This window comes from Oncorhynchus gorbuscha, linkage group LG15, assembly GCF_021184085.1.
Source record: "Oncorhynchus gorbuscha isolate QuinsamMale2020 ecotype Even-year linkage group LG15, OgorEven_v1.0, whole genome shotgun sequence".
In the NCBI taxonomy this organism is placed as follows: Eukaryota; Metazoa; Chordata; class Actinopteri; order Salmoniformes; family Salmonidae; genus Oncorhynchus; species Oncorhynchus gorbuscha.
In genome coordinates, this window is record NC_060187.1 from 55,710,429 (window position 1) to 55,732,574 (window position 22,146).

Consider the following 22,146-nt stretch of genomic DNA (forward strand, 5'->3'; position numbering starts at 1 on the left):
ACAAACAAAACTCAAATTGTTCTAATTATGTTCTTGTTTTCCATTTTTCTCAATTTAGATGGTCAATGCTCAGCAGAAACAAATCCAACGCGAGAAGACAGTACTCCAGCAGACATTCGTCACAGAGAAGGCGGAACTGTTGAAGAAGGAGAAACAAATTGAAGAGGAGAAGAAGAAGCTGGAGAACCAGTTTGAGGAGGAGGTCAAGAAGGCCAAGGCCCTCAAAGAAGAACAGGACCGCCAGAGGAAACAAATGGAGCAGGAGAAGGATAAACTCCAGGCTACCATGGATGCTGCCCTCTACAAACAAAAAGAGGCTGAGAAAGAAATGCTCAACAAGCAAAAAGAGATGCAGGAGCTTGAAAGGAAAAGACTTGAACAGGAAAAGCTGCTTGGCGAGGAGAACAAGAAACTTCGTGAGAAACTGCAGCAGCTTGAGGTCGCCCATAAAGAGCCCGTCTCCCACACCAGAGAAATCGATATCCAGACTGACGATGTGCCCGAGGATGAACTGATCCATATGACCATGGTGGAGACAACAAAGCAGGTTATCAATGGCCAAAGTGTTGGGAATGAGGTTGACAGTAAGAAGGATGCATTGTCTTTTGATGGCATCCGCGAGAAAGTACCTGCACGCAGACTTTATGAAGTTGGCCTTTTGACAAAAAAGGAGTTCGATAAGCTGAAGAAAGGCAAAGCCACTGTGCAAAACCTTAGCCAAACTGACAAGTTAAGAACAATTCTGCAGGGCAATAACTGTATAGGGGGTGTCTTGACACAGTCTAATCAGAAAATGGCAATATATCAAGCTATGAAAGAAAAGAAAATTACTCCTAGCTGGGCTTTGATCCTCCTGGAGGCACAGGCAGCATCTGGCTATGTAATAGACCCAGTTAAAAACAAGAAACTCTCTGTCAGTGAGGCTGTGAAGGAAGGCCTGATCGGACCTGAACTGCACAACACAATGCTGTCTGCTGAGAGAGCTGTCACTGGTTACAAAGACCCTTACACCGGTAACACGATCTCACTCTTTGAAGCTATGAAGAAGGGCTTGATTGACAGAGACCATGCCATTAGGCAGCTTGAGGCTCAGATAGCTACTGGTGGACTCATTGACCCCATAAACAGCCACCGTGTGCCCATCGAGACTGCATACAAACAGGGGCAGTTTGACACAGAGATGAACAAGATACTGGAGGACCCTTCGGATGACACCAAGGGATTCTTTGATCCTAACACCCAGGAGAACTTAACATACTTTCAGCTAATGCAGAGATGCAACACAGATCCGGAGACAGGACTACTGCTCCTGCCCATCACTGACAAGGCTGCTCTGAGCACGTCAACCTACACAGAGCAGGAGACCAAGGATGTGTTCAGCAAGACGACTGTCTCTGTGCCATTTGGAAAATTCAAAGGGAAGACTGTAACTATCTGGGAAATCATCAATTCTGAGTACTTTACCGAGGACCAGAGAAAGGACCTTATTCGTCAGTACAAGACAGGAAAGATCACAGTGGAAAAAATCATCAAGATTGTTATCACTATGGCAGAGGAAAAGGACAAAAAGAATGAAATCGCATTTGAGGGTCTGAGGGGAACAGTCCTTGCTACTGAACTACTGGAGTCCAAGATAATCGACAAAGACCTTTACAACAAGCTGCACACAGGCAATAAAACAATCAAAGAGGTGTCTGAAATGGAGCCTGTTCAGAAATCCTTGAAGGGTACAAACTGCATTGCAGGTGTAGTTATTGACTCAACTAAGGAGACTATGTCTTTCTATCAAGCCATGAAGAAGGATATGATGAGGGTAGGGCCTGCTTTAACTCTGCTGGAAGCACAAGCAGGAACAGGATTTGTTGTTGATCCTATAAAGAATCAGAAGTACACTGTCGATGAAGCTGTGAAAGCAACTGTCATTGGTCCTGAGCTGCATGAAAAATTACTGTCAGCTGAAAGAGGTGTTACAGGCTACAAAGATCCTTACACGGGAAAGACTGTGTCTTTGTTCGAAGCAATGAAGAAAGAACTCATTCCAAAGGATCAGGGCATCAGACTCCTAGACGCACAGCTTGCAACAGGAGGCATCATTGATCCAGTGAAAAGCCACCGCATCCCACATGATGTTGCCTGTAAACGAGGCTTCTTTGATGATGAAATGAACCAGATTCTGAAAAATCCAACTGATGATGTTAAAGGCTACTTTGACCCCAACACACAGGAAAATGTCACATACTCACAGCTATACAAGAGATGTGTCACTGACAAAAAATCTGGCCTTCAGCTTCTACCTCTGTCTGAGCAAGCAATCAATGCGAAGGAAGAACATGCATACACAGAGGTCCAAACCAAAGAGGCCATGAGCCAAGCAACAATGGAGCTGCAGTCTGGTCCACTCAAAGGCAAGAAACTCACTATCTGGGAAATGATCCACTCTGAATATATTACAGAGGAACAGAGAATTGACCTGATGAGGCAGTATAGGTCTGGAACGATTACAATAGAAAAGATCATCACAATTGTGATCACCATTGTAAACGAGAAAGAGGCTAAGAAACAAGAGCAAGACAGCTTCAAAGGACTTAGAGCACCTGTCTCTGTCAAGTCACTGTTTGATTCCAAAATCATTGACAAAGCTACGTTTGACATGCTCCAACAAGGCAAAAAGACACCTACACAGGTCAGCGAAAATGTCAATGTAAGCAAGTACCTGCAGGGCTCTGACAGTATTGCTGGTGTCTACCTTGAACCGACAAAGGAGAAGATCAGCATCTATCAAGCTATGAAGAAAAATCTTCTGAGACACAACACTGGCCTGTCACTCCTAGAGGCCCAAGCTGCCACAGGGTTCATTATAGATCCAGTGAAGAACCAGTACCTGTCAGTGGATGATGCCGTTAAAGCAGGCATTGTCGGCCCTGAGCTACATGAGAAACTGCTTGCTGCTGAAAAAGCGGTCACTGGGTACAAAGATCCCTTTACAGGCAAAACAATCTCTCTCTTCCAAGCAATGGAAAAAGATCTAATCATTAAGGAGCATGTCATGCCACTCATGGAGGCCCAACTGAGTTCAGGAGGAATCATTGATCCTGTGAACAGCCACCGTGTTCCTATTGACGTTGCCTATCAGAAGAGCCTTTTCAGCAAAGAAATGACACACTCCTTCTCAGAACCATCTGACAATAACAAAGCTTTCTCAGACCCAAATTCAGATGAAAAAGTAACATACAAACAGCTGAAAGAGAAGTGCACTAGAGATCCTGATTCAGGCATGATCCTTTTACCACTTTCCAAGCCACAGGCCCCTACTGTGGTGGAGAAGACATACCTCTACACGGAGGAACAGACGCAGAATGACCTGACCACAACCAAAATTGACCTCCCCAGTTCACTTGAGTCCCTTGCTGGAGGCTCAAAAAGTCTCTGGGACATCATGAACTCAAATCTACTTCCTGAGCAAGAGAGAAAGAAGCTGATGGAGGAGTATCGCTCAGGCAGTATCACTAAAGAGCGCATGATCATCATCATTATTGAGATTATGGAGCAGAGAGAGATCATCAGAGGTGAAACTGTTAAGTCCTGCAACACAATCAGACGTAGGGTCACTATCGAGGAGCTCTACAATTCCCGTATCATTGACCTGGAGACATTCAACCTGCTAAAGCAAGACAAAAGAAACATCCGTGACATTATGGAGATGCAGAGTGTGAAGCAGTATCTGTTTGGCACGGGTTGCGTTGCTGGTGTTATGTCTGACTCCACTTCCAAGATGAGCATTTATACGGCGATGAAGAGAGGGTTCTTGAAGCCTGAAATTGCCCTTAGTCTCCTGGAAGCACAAGCAGCAACAGGATTCATAATTGATCCTGTCAGAAACGAGACACTCACTGTTGATGAGGCTGTCCGCAAGAGTGTGGTCGGCCCTGAGATCCACGACAGACTTCTGTCAGCTGAGAGAGCGGTCACAGGCTACAAGGACCCTTACAGTGGCAAAATCATATCTCTCTTCCAAGCAATGAAAAAGGACCTTGTTCTGGAGGATTATGCTCTGAGAATGTTGGAGGCTCAGACTGCCACAGGAGGCATTATGGATCCGGAATTCTACTTCCACCTCCCAGCAGACATTGCCACACAGAGAGGATACATCAACAAGGAAACAAATCAAAGGCTTGCTGATGACGTAAAGGGATTTGTTGACCCTGTCACTGAGGAGAAAGTTTCTTATGCCCAATTACTCAAGAGGTGCAAGATTGACCCTACCAATGGGATGCGCTTGCTGTCACTGGGAGACAAGAGACTGATGTTCAAAGGTCTTAGAAAACAGATCACCATAGAGGAGATGTTACGCTCTCAGATCATCGACCAACAGACAGTCAATGAGCTGAATGAAGGACTGATTTCAGTGGAAGAGGTTAGCCGTAGACTCCAAAAATACCTTGAGGGCACAAGCTGTATCGCTGGTGTTTATGTAGAGGGAACTAATGATCGTCTATCAATCTACCAAGCCATGAAAAAGAACATGATCAGACCAGGAACTGCCTTTGAACTGCTTGAGGCTCAGGCTGCCTCAGGCTATGTAATTGACCCAATCAAAAATCTCAAACTTACTGTCAATGAATCTGTCAAGATGGGAATAGTGGGGCCAGAATTCAAAGACAAACTTCTCTCTGCTGAGCGTGCCGTGACAGGTTACAGAGACCCCTATTCCGGCAAGACAATCTCTCTGTTCCAGGCCATGAAGAAGGGGCTCATCTTAAAAGACCATGGAATACGTCTCCTTGAGGCTCAGATTGCCACTGGCGGAATCATTGACCCAGAGGAGAGTCATCGCTTGCCAGTGGAGGTGGCCTACAACCGTGGCCTCTTCGACGAGGAAATGAATGAGATTCTCACAGATCCATCAGATGACACCAAGGGTTTCTTCGATCCCAACACTGAGGAGAACCTGACCTACCTCGGGCTAATGGAGAGGTGCATCACTGACCCAGCTACTGGCCTTGTCCTCCTGCTCCTGAAGGAGAAGAAGCGCGAGAGAAAGACCTCCTCCAAATCCTCTGTCCGCAAACGCCGAGTAGTCATCGTGGACCCAGATTCAGGCAAAGAGATGACTGTCTATGAGGCATTTAGAAAGCAGCTCATTGACCATCAGACCTACCTAGAGCTTTCTGAGCAGGAGTGTGAGTGGGAAGAGATCACGCAGACATCCTCTGATGGCGTTGTCAAGTCAATGATCATCGACAGACGGTCAGGAAGACAGTATGACATTGATGACGCCCTCGCACGAGGCCTCATCGACCAGACTTCACTTAGTACATACCGCTCCGGAAACCTGTCAATCACTGAGTTTGCTGACATGCTGTCTGGAAACATGGGTGGCTTCCGCTCCCGGTCATCCTCTTTTGGTTCCACCTCTGGTTCCACCTCATCATCATACAATGCCATGAGCCCCATACCCTCCATTAGACCCCCTGCAATCATTTGGAATGACCCCACAGAGGAGACTGGCCCTGTAGCCGGAATCCTGGATACAGACACTTTGGAGAAGGTGTCAGTCACAGAGGCCATGCACAGGAACCTTGTGGACAATATCACAGGCCAAAGATTACTTGAGGCACAAGCCTGCACAGGGGGCATAATCGACCCGACTACCGGGGAACGATTCGCTGTTACTGAGGCAACCGAGAAAGGACTTGTGGACAAGGTGATGGTGGACCGTATCAACCTGGCTCACAAAGCTTTCAATGGATTTGAGGACCCAAGAACCAAAGTGAAGATGTCTGCCGCCCAAGCTCTAAAGAAAGGCTGGCTGTATTATGAAGCTGGGCAACGTTTTCTGGAAGTCCAATACCTTACGGGGGGGCTGATTGAACCGGATGTTGAGGGCAGAGTCTCACTGGACGAATCCATCAGAAAGGGCACAATTGATGCTCGCACTGCTCAGAAGCTGAGAGATGTGAGTGCTTACTCCAAATACCTGACGTGTCCCAAAACCAAACTAAAAATCTCCTACAAAGATGCCATGGATAGAAGCATGGTTGAGGAAGGATCTGGCCTGCGACTGCTGGAGGCCTCCTCACAGTCAAGCAAAGGGCTGTACAGCCCATACAATGCCAGCAATTCTGGGTCTGCCGCTGGCTCCAGGTCCGGGTCCAGGACTGGATCCAGAACAGGATCCAGAAGAGGCAGCTTTGATGCTACAGGTTCCGGTTTCACCATGAACTTCTCATCCTCTTCCTACACCAGCTCCAGCAGTTACGGTGGCCGCAAATATGATGCAGGACCTCATAATGGGCTCAACATGGATGAGCTAGCTCAAGCCCTTACGGCTCTAGCAATGATCAGGCCATGCAGCTCAGAAGAACAACGAGCCTTCCCCATGATGATACCAATGCATTTCACGGTTGCATAATTTATAGGAAAAATCGTTTCACATTTGAAAAACAAATAATTAATTTATTCTGCTCCTCATGTGGTCACATTAGGAAATGGCTGGAAGTAATTAAATGCGGTTCCTCAGAAAGATGTCCAAAACAATGCCTTATCTCTCCAGCCTTAATTTCTTAATTATTAGATCAATTGAATGTTTTGTTCCGTTTTATTGCAATTTTTATTCATTAGGAAGTAAATTTATATTTTAAGAGCAAAGTATCAGATTTAGTTTTTACTTCATATAAAGTGACTACAACTGATTTTATAGTTTACGTTAACACAACTTGTATACTTAAGCTTTCCTTAACGAACATATGTACTTTGAACAGATATATTTTTCCAGTTTTCTTTTTTTCTTTTTAAATTTAAGAATATTTTTATCCACTTTCTTTTATCTGTTTGACAATATCCTACGAAATATGCCAACATAGATATTACAGTGACACTTTTAGATCTCTTCATATTTCTGAATGTCTGTATAGAGTTTGACCCAGAGTTTAATTATTTTTTTTTAAAGTGAAATATGTTATCCGGCAAAGTAAAAACAAATAGTCGCAGAGCAGAATAAAAAAACACGACATAAACAGTGGAGGCAGACTGCAACATTCAAAGTTTAAACTGCTTCCCTGCCTACATCCCAGACAACATTGCCCTTTCTGTTCAGTGGACAGGCCCATGCACCAAGTCATCACCTTATTCTTTAATCACCCACTTCAAAATTCTGAACTATTATACCCATCATTATGGACTACTATACCCACCATTTACCTCTTATCAAGTGTTCCTGGTAGACTGTCCTAAGAAGATGTCAGGCTTCACCATGCTTCCTCTGACATTAGAGGCAAAGATCTGCATCCTGGATGTTGCTTTGGTTCTTGTAAGTTGAAATCGGTTTTCTGATTTGTAATTTAGTAATGTAGTTTTGTAATGTACTTTCCTTTTATCTCTTTCATCACAGCCATACACCTCCTCTACTCTCCTTTGATTCTGTTTTTTTCTCTCCCCCCTTTATCGCTAGTATTTCAATTCTCGTTTGGAAGAAGGCGCTGTCAAACGTTGTTATTAGTTGGATGATTATGATCATGCCTTTTTCACCTCAATATATTAAGATGATCGATTCCCTTTTTTGACAGATGTCTCATTCCATCAGAATCCGATGGGGATTTGCAGGTACTCAGATTGCCTTGGCTGATGAGTCTCTTTACGGGGACGGGATCCCAATTCAACAGCTTCAGCATCCAGAAATGCAGGTAAATTCATCATCCACCAAATAAAGCGCTTAAATAATCAAATACATTTGCAATTTATTTATTTGTTTGCGTTACAATTATTTTAGCTTTTTTACATTTATTTTTTTACTGTTGTTGGTTTTGTTGTCTCAAAATTATTATTTTTGTTTTGTTTTTTAGATCTGCCATTGAGTACCTTGCTTCCATTGCACCTCCCTCATTTTTGAAGACAGTTGAGGCTTGTGACCCCTGAAGTCTCCCTGGGATACCATACTAGGAACAAACTCCATGAACTTCTGTCCAACATTCTTCCTTGAATATTGATCATAATCCCCCTATTTTGGATGACACCACTCACATCACTATGTTTATGGGCTTTCACATGGTCAGCGCCATGAAGATGAAATGCAATGTAATCTTAATTTCTGTAAGCAACATCATTGTAACATCAGTCAAAACCAAAATAAATAGTTGCTGAGATGACATTGCAATATATTTACAATACATTGAATGAATGTACATATTTTCTAGGCTGAATACATTTCAAGACATTTTCCAACGTTTTACATTTTTCCTTTGCAAAAATTATTTTGAAGCTTTGTCATATGTTGCTTTTAAACCAGTATTGTAGCTCTTGTTTTCCATACCAATATTTTTTTTTCTGTTCTGCTTCTAGGAAGTGTTTTACTTCTGTAAATGTTCATTTTTCATCATATTTTTCTTATATTATATAATACATTTTTGCTTTGCATGTTTTACTAACTTGGTAATAAATATTCTTTGAAAAAATAAATTGTAAGAAGAAGAGAATAGAACATGTATCTGCTCCGCAAAACGTGTTTTGTTAAATGCGGATTTAAGTGGTAACAAGATATTTAATCAAAACTAACTGGTTGGTTTTGCTCATTAACAGATTTGTTTTGTTGAGTGGCATGGTGAATGGAATCTGGTGTATGTTTTGATGATAACACTTTAATGTAAATAAATGTGCTATTAAAAAAGGTAATCTTGTCAACTACATTTCAATATCCAGGTAAATCACACATTCTGACAATGGAATTATCTACACAGTGACCGTACAGCATTTAGAACATATCAGTATATTAAGCACAACACATAAGATTACATTGTGTGTACCTGTAGGCACATTATATATTTACACTCCAAAGGCTATGAATCAATTTATTGGTAGCAGCATCTGATACACTGTTTTTTCTATTGATGCAAGTTTAAGTTTAAGCCATTGTATTTTGTGGTAGGCCTTATACTTTAGTTTAGTCATTTTATTGTGGTATGCATATACTTATACTTAAAACCATTGTTCTGGGCAGTGGTGGAAAAAGTACACAATTGTCATACTTGAATAAAAGTAAAAATACCTTCATAGAAAATGACAAAAGTGAAAGTCACACAGTAAAATACTACTTGAGTGAAAGTCTAAAAGTATTTGGTTTTAAATATACTGTACTTAAGGAATCAAAAGTAAATATAATTCCTAAAATATACTTAAGTATCCAAGTAAAAGTATAAATAATTTCAAATTCCTTATATTAAGCAATCCAAACAGCACCATTTTCTTTTTAATTTATGGATAGCCAGGGGCACACTCCAACACACAGACATTATTTACAAATTAGGCATTTGTGTTTAGTGAGTGCCAGATCAGTGGCAGTAGAGATGACCAGGGATGTTCTCTTAATTAGTGTGTGAATTGGACCGTTTTCCTGTCCTGCTAGACATTCAAAATATAAATATTACTTTTGGGTGTCAGAGAAAATGCATGGACTAAAAAGTACAAGTAAATGTAGTCAAAAATATAAATAGTAAAGTACAGATACCCCCGAAAAATGCCTTAAGTAGTACTTTAAAGTATTTTTACTTAATTTACACCGCTGGTACTGTATACCATGTTAGTATCATTATAGGTGAATTAAGGGGCGGCAGCGTAGCCTAGTGGTTAGAGTGTTGGACTAGTAACTGGAAGGTTGTGAGTTCAAACCCCTGAGCTGACAAGGTACAAATCTGTCGTTCTGCCCCTGAACAGGCAGTTAACCCACTGTTCCCAGGCCGTCATTGAAAATAAGAATATGTTCTTTAACTGACTTGCCTGGTTAAATAAAGGTTAAACTTTTTTTTTTAAAGTAGTGTCTTTAATGCCCTTTACTTAATGTCTGCAAGCACTCCTGTCTGCATTATTTCATTTCATCATAATGAGGGCACTACTAGTTTGACTTACAAGTCATTTCAACTCATGTCCTCTTGGAATCATATGAGCAAACAATGAACCCTCATTCAAGATTTAGCTACCAACTTAATTTAATGGATACATGTTCTGTCAGCGACTTGGGGAACGTTATTACAGACTTAGATATAGTGTCTGTGTGTTATGAATGGGCGGGTGTGGAAGTAGTGCTCCATCGGCCTATCTATATGTCTGTGTGTGTCTTTCTTTGCCAATGTTAGCCTTTGATATTGATGGAAGATCCAGCCAATATGAGAGATGGGCCGTCTACCTGCCAGAATACCTCTCATGACTGCCTTGACTACCCTTCACTGACCCTGTCCCTCCCACCCCTCCCAGAGAGGGGTGACGAGGAGGTAAGACATTAGAGAATGGGGTGAATGTATGGAGAAAATGTATGGAGTAAAAAGTAGATTTTCTGTAGGATTGTAGTGAAGTAAAAGTTGTCCAAAATAGAAATAATAAAGTACAGATACCCCAAAAAACTACTTTAGTACTTCAAAGTATTTTTACAGAACTGGCACTGTATGCCATGGTAGTATCATTATAGGTGAATTAAGTGGTGTCTTTAATGCCCTATACTTGCTGTCTGCAAGGACTATAAATAAATATAAATATATGCCATTTAGCAGACGCTTTTATCCAAAGCGACTTACAGACTACTGTCTGCATTATTTCATTTCACCAGTATGAGGGCACTACTAGTTTGACTTACAAGTCATTTCAACTCATGTCCTCTTGGAATCAGAGGTCTTGGAATACAAGCAAACAATGAACCCTCATCCCCTCATTCACGATTCAGCTACCAACTTCATAGATACTGTTGTGTCTTTGGCTATGCCGGATTAAGTGATATGACATGCTATTCTATGAAATAATTTCTCCATAATTAATATTACCTGATTGAGCTAATCATGTAAATGTAATTAACTAGAGAGTCGGGGCACCACAAAATAATATTTATAGAGCTGTTATCTTCCGAATAAACTCTTAAAGACCTAGTAATATTTTACATCAATAGCAGTCAATATTAATCGTCACCTTAATTCAGTCTCATCTGAAAGTTGTAAATTCTTGGTTATCTGCACGAACTCTGGCTAACAAGTTGATTCAGCAATACAAAATTGGGTTTAATTATTTATTTACTAAATACCTAACTAATCACACAGAATTACACATACACATAATTCATGATAACTTGATTACAAATTACGTCATAAAGGAAAACGTCCCTAGCGGGCGGAACAGATATGACAGCTTGTTACACAAAAGAAAAGGGTCTGGGTTTGAGTGAAAGAGCGGGAAGACTGAGGAACAAAGGGCGAAGCTGTGCTATCGTAAATACAGTATCTTATGCATACTAAATTACCGCCCATTTGGAAAAGGAAAATGCAATAAATATTGAAACAGGTTGAAACAGTGCCAAAATAACTGTGGATAGTCACCTGGTCCACGTTGTAACAGTTGTATTTTGCATTTGACCATTTTGCGCTTCTGTAGGTTGGTGGTAGATGGAAGGCCGTGTTGCCAAACCGAGTCCTATGTCCTTTGAATAATGTCTCTGGTGGTCAATTGGATATGTTGTAGTAACGCCGTTGTGTGATAGACGGGATACTCTGTCTGTTCCTTCCCAACCCTCATTTGCAGCGGTGTTGCTAACTCAACGGCTAGGAGGTATCACTTCTGTAGTGAATAAGAGTTCAAAGTTCATACCATTCGCAACCAAAGCTCACGCTGATGTTGGCTTCGTTCTGTAGTTATTATCTGAACCATTCTGACATCGGACCGTCATCCTCACAGCCTCGGAACAGGAGGTTACATTGTCGTCAAGGCTTTATATAGGAAGGGAGAGGAGGGCGTGTTTTTATTTATTTATTTTTCATTTGACCTTTATTTAACCAGGTAGGCTAGTTGAGAACAAGTTCTCATTTACAACTGCGTCCTGGTCAAGATAAAGCATAGCAGTGTGAACAGACAACAACACAGAGTTACACATGGAGTAATCAATAAACAAGTCAATAACACAGTAGGAAAAAAAGTCTATATACATTGTGTGCAAAAGGCACGAGGAGGTAGGCGAATAATTACAATTTAGCAGATTAACACTGGAGTGATAAATGATCAGATGGTCATATACAGGTAGAGATACTGGTGTGCAAAAGAGCAGAAAAGTACATAAATAAAAAGAGTATGGGGATGAGGTAGGTAAATTGGGTGGGCTATTTACCGATGGACTATGCACAGCTGCAGTGATCGGTTAGCCGCTCAAATAGCAAATGTTTAAAGTTGGTGAGGGAGCTAAAAGTCTTCAACTTCAGCGATTTTTGCAATTCATTCCAGTCACAGGAGGCAAAGAACTGGAAGGAAAGGCGGCCAAATGAGGTGTTGGCTTTAGGGATGATCAGTGAGATACACCTGCTGGAGCGCGTGCTACGGGTGGGTGTTGCCATCGTGACCAGTGAACTGAGATAAGGTGGAGCTTTACCAAGCATGGACTTGTAGATGACCTGGAGCCAGTGGGTCTGGCGACGAATATGTAGTGAGGGCCAGCCGACTAGAGCATACAGGTCGCAGTGGTGGGTCGTATAAGGTGCTTTAGTAACAAAACGGATGGCACTGTGATAAACTGCATCCAGTTTGCTGAGTAGAGTATTGGAAGCTATTTTGTAGATGACATCGCCGAAGTCGAGGATTGGTAGGATAGTCAGTTTTACTAGGGTAAGTTTGGCGGTGTGAGTGAAGGAGGCTTTGTTGCGAAATAGAAAGCCGACTCTAGATTTGATTTTAGATTGGAGATGTTTGATATGAGTCTGAAAGGAGAGTTTACAGTCTAGCCAGACACCTAGGTACTTATAGATGTCCACATATTCTATGTCATAACCATCCAGGGTGGTGATGCTAGTCAGGCAGCGATCGGTTGAAAAGCATGCATTTGGTTTTACTAGCGTTTAAGAGCAGTTGGAGGCCACGGAAGGAGTGTTGTATGGCATTGAAGCTCGTTTGGAGGTTTGTTAACACAGTGTCCAAAGAAGGGCCACAAGTATACAGAATGGTGTCGTCTGCGTAGAGGTGGATCAGGGAATCGCCCGCAGCAAGAGCAATATCATTGATATATACAGAGAAAAGAGTCGCCCCGAGAATTGAACCCTGTGGCACCCCCATAGAGACTGCCAGAGGAACATGCCCTCCGATTTGACACACTAAATTCTGTCTGCAAAGTAGTTGGTTAACCAGGCAAGGCAGTCGTTTGAAAAGTTGTATAGCCCATGTCCCTTCACAGGGGCGGGCATCTGATTGAGCAGAGCCCTATCTTATGAAAACCCAAATATCACATTTTAGAAGCTAAAATCACATTTCATCCCATCATGAATAATTTCGTATTCAAACATTTAAATTGAACAACAACTCCATGTGAATCCGATAACTCTGATGTGTAGACTTTCCACTGTAGAGTTTATGTCATCTTATCATTGATGAGAATGTCTCAGATGACAACCGAACTGACATCATATTCATTAAGTACCAACGCATATGTTCAATTGTTCGGATTACCAGAATATAGTTAATTTCCCCCCACCTTCTGATGTTCCCAGAATCTCTATGTTAACCAAGGGTTTTGCAAATGTAACATCAGTAGGGTAGAGAGAGGAAAAAGGGGGGTAAGAGGTATTTATGACTGTCATAAACCTACCCCCAGGCCAATGTCATGACAATACATGTTCTGTCAGCGACTTGGAGAACGTTATTATTAGAGACTTAGATATACAGTGTATGTGTGTCTGTGTGTTATGAATGGGCAGGTGTGGAAGTAGTGCTCTATCGGTCTATCTGTATGTCTGTGTGTGTTTTTCTATGCCAATGTTAGTCTTTGATATTGATGGAAGATCCAGCCAATATGAGAGATGGGCCGTCTACCTGCCAGAATACCTCTCATGACTGCCTTGACTACCCTTCACTGACCCTGTCCCTCCCAACCCTCCCAGAGAGGGGTGACGAGGAGGTAAGACATCAGAGAATGGGGTTGAGGCAATGCTTTGGGAAGACAATGCTATAACAGACTTACCAGTAGGGGGCAGTAAAACTATATTCCTAAATTTGAACTTTGGTAGTACTATACTAATGTGTCGATGAGGACAAACTCAGTGTCCTGATTATTACCAATTCATGGTATTATACTGTATATTGAGTGAAAGCAAACACAAATGAATCATCTCTGATGTATTCTTATTTTTGTTGTCTGTTTCAGGAAGAAATGAGGAGTGTGTATGGATTGGCAACACCCACATCCAAGGAACAGAGCTCTGGGTATGGGTAAATGCAAACACAAAGTCGCCATGGCTCAATTCAACACATAACCATCACAACTTTAACATTTCAACAATTCACATAATTGGTGAATTTTCCTTTTTGTCTGCATTTCAAGATCATAACATGTGTAATTAAATACAAATTCAATGTGTTAGACGTTGTTGCACTGGGCTCCATGCCCATCACCCACCATCAGTCAGGTCAAACTGAACAAATGGCTGGTGATGATGACAGTTGGTCGATTGTCACAGTTTGGTGGACCAGCGTGCCTGGGTCTAAAGTCATTGACCTGGATGGTCAAACAGAACAAAGACAACAACAACAAGGAACTGTAAAGCACACAGTGTAAAAGGTCCAGTTACAAACATTGGGTAATTGGTATGGTTACTAGTTGTTTCAGTAAACAAGGATTTTAATGAAAGAAAGAAAAACTGTCAATGGTGAAATGAAAGGTGTCTCCTCGTGCTCTCCCACACAGGTGTGGCGACTACAACCGCTTGACGGGAGTGCACTTGAAAATATGTAGAAATTGATTTTTATCAGAACCGCGCAATGTCGTTTACAGACATTTGTTAGTGAGCATTTCTCATTTGCCAAGATAATCCATCCACCTGACAGGTGTGGCATAACAGCATGATCATTACACAGGTGCACCTTGCACTGGGGACAATAAAAGGCCACTCTAATGAAGCCCTTTAATGGGGAAAATCTCATTCTGATTGGTTGGGCCTGGCTTGCCAGTGGGTGGGTCTGGCTCTCAAGAGAGTGGGCCTATGCCCACTCATGGCTGTGCTCCTGCCCTGTCATGTGAAATCCATAAATTAGAGCCTAATGAATTTATTTAAATTGACTGATTTACTTCTATGAACTGTAGCTGTAAAATATTTGAAATTGTTGCATGTTGCATTTATTGTTGTTCAGTATACAAAAAGGGCTGATCTTTTTAAACGGCGCACCCGATATGCATGGAAATACCCTCAAATTGAAGCTGACCGTCTGCACTTTAACCTCATAGTCTTTGATTAATTTCAAATCCAAACTTTTGAAGTATAGAGCCCAAAATAGAAAAAATGCTTCACTGTCCCAATATTTATGTATAATGACACTTTAAATTACAGTATTTATCCAGGTTATTATTCATGATAAATAGTAATTTGCTGAAAATAAAAAAAATATGATACATTCTATAATAAACTGGGTGGTTCGAGCCCTGCATGCTGATTGGCTGACAGCCGTGGTATATCACGAGTATGACAAAACATTTATTTTTACTGCTCTAATGATGTTGGTAACCAATTTATAACAGCAATAATGCACCTCGGGGGGTTTGTGGTGTATGGCCAATATACCACGGCTAAGGGCTGTGTATAGGGCTCCGCGATGCATCGTGCCTAAGAACAGCACTTACCAGTGTTATATTGGCCATATACTACACCCCCTCATGCCTTATTGCTTAAATACAAACTCCCCTTCCAGTGTAGCTGGAAAAGCAGTTTACAATACTCTAGGTATTTGAAGTAACAGTAATTGTGTGGGCTGGGGAGAAATCCAAAGATTTCAAACAAAAACAGTGATTTGAGGCTGGCCCCTAGAAAAGCAGCCTAGTTTATTAAACAGAGAGCGAGAGAAAAACTGTACAACAACAGAGCAAGAGTCAGGAGGAGATACACATTACACATACAGGCGTAATGCTTAACAGAAACTCAAAACGAATAACTAAATCCTCTAGATAGTAGAGGAAAACAACTACTGCAGGTATCTGATTAGGCAGGTATTGATATATATATATTAATATGAGATTAATAGTGACATAGACACAAGCTGTGTGGGCTTATGTGCTTCCAGGAGGGAGTCAGAGGAGTGGAGCCAATGGCAGGGGGAGTTCAGAGGTCAAATCCGAGCCCTGCGACACTGGCTGAAGAGCATGGAGATGAGGCTACCTCCTCTGGACCATATGGTCAGTTGGGTTGTTGAGTTGTGCGGTTCCTTACCTTTCCCTCTTTCACTTATTTAACTCACAGCTTGAATGTCATTTGTTTTCTATTTATTTCTAAGAGATTTTATGTCACCATTACTAACATCAGTCTTTCCCCGCTGTAAAATGATTCTCAGAGGTTTAGTGCACATTACGCACTTAGCAGTAGAATTCACAGGGTCTTGGCATATTTAGTAAAGCAACATCCTTGTGGTGGATTCTGCTGCAAGAGGCTCTCAACCTATTGCCATCATCAATGGATATCCACGGAACCATTAAAGACGGACATCGTCCTCCATCCTCCGTTGCTGTGCATCCAATAACAGAGAGTAAAAGACACTGGTGGAGAGGGGGCTGGATATTAAGTCAAGGAGAAGAATGAGTGAACAATGTTGATATATTATCCATTCACAGGATGCTCGAGGACTGGACAATACCCATTCCCCATGATGCAACTTGTTGGTCTAACAGTAATTGTGTGGGCTGGGAGAAATCCAAAGAAGATTTCAAACAAAAACAGTGATTTGAGGCTGGCCCCTATTGTGTAATCTACTGTCCCCATGGCGCTGAGCTGAGCATCACTATCGAATAATATGCCCTAAGCCCCAGAGAAAGAAATGCTTTCTCACCCAGGGTGCTGGCATGATACCACTAAACAGAGAGCGAGAGAAAAACTGTACAAACAACAGAGCAAGAGTCAGGAGGGAGATACACATTACACATACAGGCGTATGACTTCAGACAGGAGGAAAAAGAGCAAGGGAATCAGTGAGAGAGAAGAATTTAGAGCCAGACGGACTCAAGCGGAGTTCGAGGTGGTGGTCTTAGTTCCTCCATATCCTGCAGAGAGTTTCCTTTGGGGAGAGGGGCAGGCAGGCTAGCTCTTTTGTACTCTGCTAGGACAGGGAGGCTGGAGAGCCGCTCAGCAGTGGAGGCCCACTGCACACATGAGCGAACACCCTGAAAGGACATTAGACTCAGATGGGAGGATGAGGACAGAGGAAAAAACCCCACAAAAAAACAGGATCTTACAGACAGAATACTGTGGTCTGGCCATAAAGGCATTTGTTGTGTATACCCCAGACATTAGTCTTTTTTATCTGTTAGTAGCACATAATGAGATTTAAGTGTTGCACAGTAATTAGTGCGTCTTGAAGGGTGATATTTTAGATCACAAACATTAACAGGGTTCTTTTAGACTGAGGGCAATGAACAAGGGCCTCAACTCCGATAATTAGCCTAATCCACAGATTTAAAGCGGACGAGCATGAAACATTGATATGACCAGACTGAAGAGCACACCAAGGCTCTTTACAACACAAACACTGATTGAATCAATCGTCATACTGTGTTTTTCAGCATCATGTTGTTACTCTCTGCATTATTCAGCCCTTTTGTCATCTTTGTGTTTATTTTGTGTATTTTTGTGGTTGTGAGTACTGCGTTACCTCACAGTGAAGGAGGACCTTATTGTGATTGATAGGTTTTGGTTGATTTAGTGTTACTAAAAGCTCCATTGTCCTAATTGTTTGTTTGATTGATTGATGAATTGATTATAACGCTAAATGGCGTAACAACTTGACCTTTGTGTAGTCTTAACATTCTGTATATTCCCCTTGTCTTAAGGGTAAAAAATGACCCGCCTTCACTAAACCCCTAAAATAAAGCAGCTTAATTGAATTTTAAACCCCAAAATCTATTTTTATGTTCTGACTCTTAAAAATCTAAACTTCCAGCAGGTAGCCTAGTGGTTAGAGTGTTGGGCCAGTAACCGAAATGTTGCTAGATCAAATCCCTATTTTGCATGAAGAAACAACCTGTTATTCATCACAAACTTTGTGAATATCTGGGTTTCCCTCTTCTCAGTGTAGAAGGACTGCATTTAATCAGTGGACACTCGTTTTTATTACAACACACCTGTCATAATTATGTTCTGACTCTTAAAAATCTAAACTTCTGGCAGGTAGCCTAGTGGTTAGAGTGTTGGGCCAGTAACCGAAAGGTTGCTAGATCAAATCCCTATTTTGCATGAAGAAACAACCTGTTATTCATCACAAACTTTGTGAATATCTGGGTTTTCCCTCTTCTCAGTGTAGAAAGACTGCATTTAATCAGTGGACACTCGTTTTTATTACAACACACCTGTCATAATTGTTTACTAAAGTAGAGGTTTATTATTATTATTATTATTGCTAAAGGTACTGCATAGGTGTAAACATCCATTTTTTAGCAAGAGATTGCACTTGTATAGCCTAAGAAAGTTGCAGAAATGTGCAGAAAGTAGTTTTGAATGCATTTTATATTGAGATTAGGTTACCTCCTCTGGACCGTCTTTTGGCAACAAAGTGATATATTCTTATATACTGTCAACTACAAAATACTAGTATTTGTTCACTTGTTTAACCATTGTATAAATAACAACAATAAATCAGAATAATTTGTGTGCATGGACTTTGCAGATGTATTTCTCACATATTAAGCACATAGTATTTGTTTTACAGCCCTTCTTTGGGGGGCAGAATTGGCATCTCCTCCTCTTGCCTGTCCCAGCTGCAGCCTCAGGTGTATCAGGACAAGATTCAGCCCCCTGAACAGCTTTCACAAGTGCTGCAGAAACTGCTGTACAGGGGAGGCACTCCCTTCTTTGAAAGTGTGAGGTTACAAGTGCCTTTCCCAGCTGCTTCAGGAACACCCTCCTCTTGTTCCACTTATCAGGCATCCAGGTCGGGTTGATCTTGTTCTGTATCACAAAAGACATTGTATGAGGACACTTTAATGATGTTATGGATGATGACCAGGGGCCAGCGGGCAGTCATCCTCCTGCAGCTGTAAGTTCCATCACCTTGTCCAGGTTGTCCACATCTCCTTTGTGGTGGCCAGGATGATGGCTGGCTTCCTATCCTCACGATCACTGATCTCAGCTGTTTTGTGCAGGAGGACCACATTTTTGTTCCTCTTTGGGAGGTAAAAAACTAGAGTGGTGGTGGGGGTGAAGGCAAACTTTGATGAGAAGGCCTCTCTCCCCCTTGTTGCAAGGAGTGCAGGGGGGAGCTCAGGCTTGTTCTTTCAAACTGTGCCAACCATGGGGATCTTTCTCTTCAGGAGCTGCTGGCTGAGTTCAATTAGTAGCACACATAATCTCAATTTGTCATTGTGTGTGTGTGTGTGTGTGTGTGTGTGTGTGTGTGTGTGTGTGTGTGTGCGTGCGTGCGTGCGTGCGTGCGTGCGTGCGTGCGTGCGTGCGCGCGTGTCTTTGTGGTGTGTAAATTATTTTATAACTGCCGGGTCAAAAATAACCCTAAGACTGTTGTTTCACTTTTTCTAATGTTGGGGTCACTCTAGGAAAGTCATCACATTTTAAGTTGGAAAAATATAACTTAGGGGGTTTCCTCTGCTGTTATATATTGTGGCAGGTCATTTTTGACTCTTATTAAGACAACACATTGACCCTTAAAACAACACAACGGTTAATTATTTAATCTTATAATCAGGGCTCATGACCTTCGGGTGAACTTATCCATCAAGCCGAAGCCAATTGTTTTTCTCTAATATTGAATTGCACATTTCTTTTTTGCATTATGATGCCATCATCACGCTTTGTTAAGTGTGTGACTCAAAAATGTGTGTATGACACATGCATGACTCAACTCAACTTTTTATGAGCTATAAGGTTGACCTCGATGTTCAGTGGTGAACTGAGGGTCTGGGGGCTCCTGTGCCTCTCCCAGTGCGCACGGGTTAAATGCAGGTAGTCTTTAATCAGCACTGTGCCTTTATCACAGTGCACCCCTCCACAAGCCTTTGTCATGTTAATGCTGCTAGTCTGCACCACTGCTGCTTTCAGTCTGGTCTGTGGGGACTCGTTAGTTAGCTAGGCTAACTGCAATGAATGAGACACAACACAACTTCCCCCAACATGCCAACAATACACAGGAGAGAGACACACCTGCTCCTTAGCACAGGTCATGCTCTGACCCTGGGACATGTTCTTTAGAACATACTGTAGCCAAATGTTTTGCAATCGGAAACAAACATTTGACTTTTGAACGACAATATCAGATATAGAATATCAGACTTCACTGTTTCACTCCGCTTCGGGACATTTCTTCTGTTCTGTGACTTACCTTGTTTCTCCATACAAACGAACAGCTTCCATAAACCAAGTTAAGGTGATTCATAAACAGCTGTGAAGCAGAAATTTGATGTTTAAAAAACAAAGTAGGCCTCGAGGTTTACGTTGCGAAAATGACTTGAAATGTTTGCATTGTGTAAGAAGTGCTGTATTGCGTCACTCAAAAGTCAGAAAAGCAATCTCTCCATTCAGAGAAACAAAATAAGGCCAAAAGTTCCTCTCTTCTTTGTCGTGTCCCCCCACTAATGAGGAACTGCTGGATAAAGGGTGTTTGTGTCCCTCTGTCTCTAAAGGTCTCTAATTTCCCTGGGTCCGCTGCAATTCTGCATCTCAAATAAGCCCTGCACACATAACCTGCAAACAGACCAGGAAGAGGGATGAGAGAGCACAGTCTATTCTCCTCTCCTCTGTCTTGATGGCAGTGTACAAACAGTAGTCCCTCTCTGATGAAGGCAGATAATGACTTGGAAAGATTTGTTTGTGTTGATTGCTGTGAATCACCAAGTGGTAGGGAGGGTAGGGAGGGAGGAAGGGATTGTGTGTGTGCATGTGTGTGTATGTATGTGAGTGTGCGTGCGTGCGTGCGTTCATAATTTTTTGAATTGTGATTATCCACTTCTTTATGGTCCCGGGATTGTTTGTGTTTTTGTGATTCTTTAGCATTTGTTGTGATCAACATTTGCATAGGAATACTAATGTTATTGACAATGTAGCCGCTTCTTTTATGTTCTAACTCTTAAAAATCTAAACTTCCGGCAGGTAGCCTCGTGGTTAGAGTGTTGGGCCAGTAACCGAAAGGTTGCTAGATCAAATCCCTGAGCTGACAAGGTACAAATATGCTGTTCTGCCCCTGAACAAGGCAGTTAACCCACTGTTCCTAGGCCGGCATTGTAAATAAGAATTTGTTCTTTACTAACTAGCCTAGTTAAATAAAACATTAAATTCCTGTGAACAGACCAATCACATATGGGGGTTGGGTTGTTGAATCTCTCCACTCTCCATCCTGTGACTAAGATTTCCAGTATCCAGGCCCCCCCGGGAAGCCCCTAACTCCTTTTTACCCAAACCCACACATTTCTGGGAAGCAATCCCTTTAGTGATAAATAACTGTGTGTGTGCGTGTGTGTGTGTGTGTGTGTGTGTGTGTGTGTGTGCATGCTGGCATGTGTGTATGTGTGTGTATAATGGTGTTGAATGGTGCTTTAGTTTTGACCCATAAAAGGGACCCCTTTTTCATTTCCTCGTGAAGAGGGCTCCCTATGTGAGGGGTGTGCATGGCTGCAGAAGTGCTAATTACCACATAGGCTAGTAGAGCCATAGAGGAGCCACTGAGGTCTTATTTAATTGTAAGGCAGAGAAGAGAGGGAAGAGAAGGACGATTGTGGAGGAGAAGAGGGGACATGCCATGCAGCCAGCAGGATTCATCTACTTTAGTGCTGTCGTGTCTCCTGGCACATGGGGTCTGTGACCAAATTTGGCTCCATTTGCAACCAATTTGGAATTGTGTACTTTTAGACCTGAATATCCCATCTCCCCATAGCAGAACCTACACTCTCCAGTTTTACTCCCCAGTCTTAGATGGGAGGTTAATGGTAGAGAAACTGAGAAATGATCAACTGCCTGGCTGCCTAGCCTGTTAATAGTGTGTTGCTTCAAAGCCCCATTGACAACCAGTGTGCCAGTGGTTCTTCAACTACACCAGCCAGTCTTTTGGAACAGGGGGGGTACGTGTGGTTGAGGCCATGGTGTGAAATGGAAAGGGACAGCGGGTTTGGCGAAACGATTCAATTATTTCTAAGAGGATTTGGAGCTAGCTGAAAACCAGGAT

General features: G+C 42.1%; 1 protein-coding gene across 1 annotated transcript in view; it reads left to right on the forward strand.

Moving 5' to 3' along the window:
* LOC123997278 (plectin-like) overlaps window positions 1-22,146 on the forward strand; it is a 145,412-nt gene that overhangs the window by 78,840 nt on the left and 44,426 nt on the right. Inside the window, exons 33-36 of the mRNA XM_046301431.1 lie at window positions 59-6,403; window positions 14,150-14,208; window positions 16,057-16,168; window positions 19,038-19,150. Of these exons, the coding sequence (XP_046157387.1) occupies window positions 59-6,403; window positions 14,150-14,208; window positions 16,057-16,168; window positions 19,038-19,150 (6,629 nt within the window). The remainder of the gene's footprint in view (window positions 1-58; window positions 6,404-14,149; window positions 14,209-16,056; window positions 16,169-19,037; window positions 19,151-22,146) is intronic.